Here is a 1541-nt window from a genome sequence, read left to right as displayed (position 1 = left end):
GTCGTTGCCCCGGATGTTGCACTGGCTAGGGCACTGTGCGATTTCGACCGCGTGGNTGATGTAGAAATGTTTGTATGCTACCTGAAAAAAGCTGATACCCTGGCCATTTGCCAATGCCTCGTCGAGTTGGGTGCCGACAAGGTGATCAGTCACAGACGCTGTTCGTCTAGATGTCCCAACGCGACTCTTCGAAGCTAAGGGAGGTTCCTTTGAAACCCCATTGGTATTTGAAAGCGGTTTGGCGCAGGCCAACTCGAGCTTGGATTTCCTATGTTTTATTTCCATAAGGCTTACAGAATGAATGGGTAGTTGCTTCAGATACATACAACTGTGGGTGTTTTTAGGAGATCATGGAGGCCGAGACCAGCGCGTACGACAGTCCTGCCAGTCTCGATGATCACTACGTTCGTGTCGCGAATTGACATTGGTTGTAAGTTTCATTTATTCTATTTATTTTATTATATTTACAAAAAATGTACGAAAATAAAACAATATTCACTTACCGCCTTGCACCTCCAGAAAATCTCTGAATTCGAAAGTGCGGCAGAAAACCGCCGCACTGTGCGGCGACTGGTGCGGCGGCAACTCCCGTCCAGTCACGGGACGATCTGTTCAGCGCTCACACCGCCCACGTCGCTCGTCATTCCTCTTCTGCCCACCGTCAGCCAGGACGGCGCTGAGCGCTGAGCAAGCGCCTCCCCCCCTCCTTTCTTTTATTTACGACCTTGACACGCCCACGATCCTTAGATATTATCACCATAATGACAGACCCGACACTCCCACATGACCACACCGCCGACCATTGTCAATGCCTCTACCTGTTAAGGGTCCTGCAGCCTCTGGGATTGCGCCAGGGCATCTTTACCTTCGTGTAAGTCACTCTTTATGTACGCTGGGGAGTCAAACCATAACTAATAGCAACTTCAAGTGCAACGGGTGTGGATACCATTATATTTTCCCAAAGTGGTACCAGCGCATCGTCCGCCGCTCGCCCGCGCTTTCAGCTGGTACTAGCTCTCGCCAGCAGATCGCTCGTCCCTCCTCTCGTACTGTAACGGCAACAGATGGCAAACAATGTGCTACGACCACCTACGCGAAAGGCGCGAACACGCTATGCTCGCACTGACAACTGTTGACAGAGACTGAGGGTGCTGCGCGAGCCGCTGGGTCACGCTCGGGGCAGGGGCAAATGGTCAGCCACAATTTACTTAGTAAGTAGTCAATGCAGTACCATGATGCTGTCCTCCCTTGTATCTTCCGGTTCCTTGACTGACATATGTAGTTACATTCATATATATATATTATGATTGAAAGCTATATAACGTGTGGTTTGCGGCTGAGTGAGCCAGGTAAACGCAGCTGAGACTTCTGTTGACGCGTCTCTCAGTCTCTATTATTTGGCCAACGATCACGTGACCAGGATCGCCGCACAGATCTGCCGCACTGTGATCGCCGCACTTTCGTATTCAGAGATGTCCTCTGCACCTCTGCGATAACGGAGACCAGACCGATTTTAAACTCGGAGGACAAAATTGCGTACG

General features: G+C 50.6%; 2 protein-coding genes across 2 annotated transcripts; one reads left to right on the top strand and one right to left on the bottom strand.

Moving 5' to 3' along the window:
- Positions 1-166: 166 nt before the first annotated feature.
- Positions 167-425, bottom strand: LACBIDRAFT_317718 (uncharacterized protein; the record flags this gene model as incomplete). The annotated part of the gene is made up of 2 exons (XM_001891310.1): positions 167-268; positions 327-425. The coding sequence occupies 2 exons, from the start codon at positions 423-425 to the stop codon at positions 167-169; spliced, it is 201 nt and encodes a 66-aa protein (XP_001891345.1).
- A 336-nt stretch (positions 426-761) lies between these two features.
- Positions 762-1496, top strand: LACBIDRAFT_336352 (uncharacterized protein; the record flags this gene model as incomplete). The annotated part of the gene is made up of 5 exons (XM_001891311.1): positions 762-871; positions 919-1051; positions 1140-1211; positions 1315-1340; positions 1388-1496. 5 exons carry the CDS (start codon positions 762-764, stop codon positions 1494-1496), a joined length of 450 nt encoding a protein of 149 aa, XP_001891346.1.
- Positions 1497-1541: the final 45 nt, after the last annotated feature.

This window comes from Laccaria bicolor, genomic scaffold (assembly GCF_000143565.1).
Source record: "Laccaria bicolor S238N-H82 LACBIscaffold_863 genomic scaffold, whole genome shotgun sequence".
Classification (NCBI taxonomy): Eukaryota; Fungi; Basidiomycota; class Agaricomycetes; order Agaricales; family Hydnangiaceae; genus Laccaria; species Laccaria bicolor.
The sequence above is the reverse complement of the archived record's forward strand: the minus strand, read 5'-3'. Positions and strand labels throughout refer to the sequence as shown.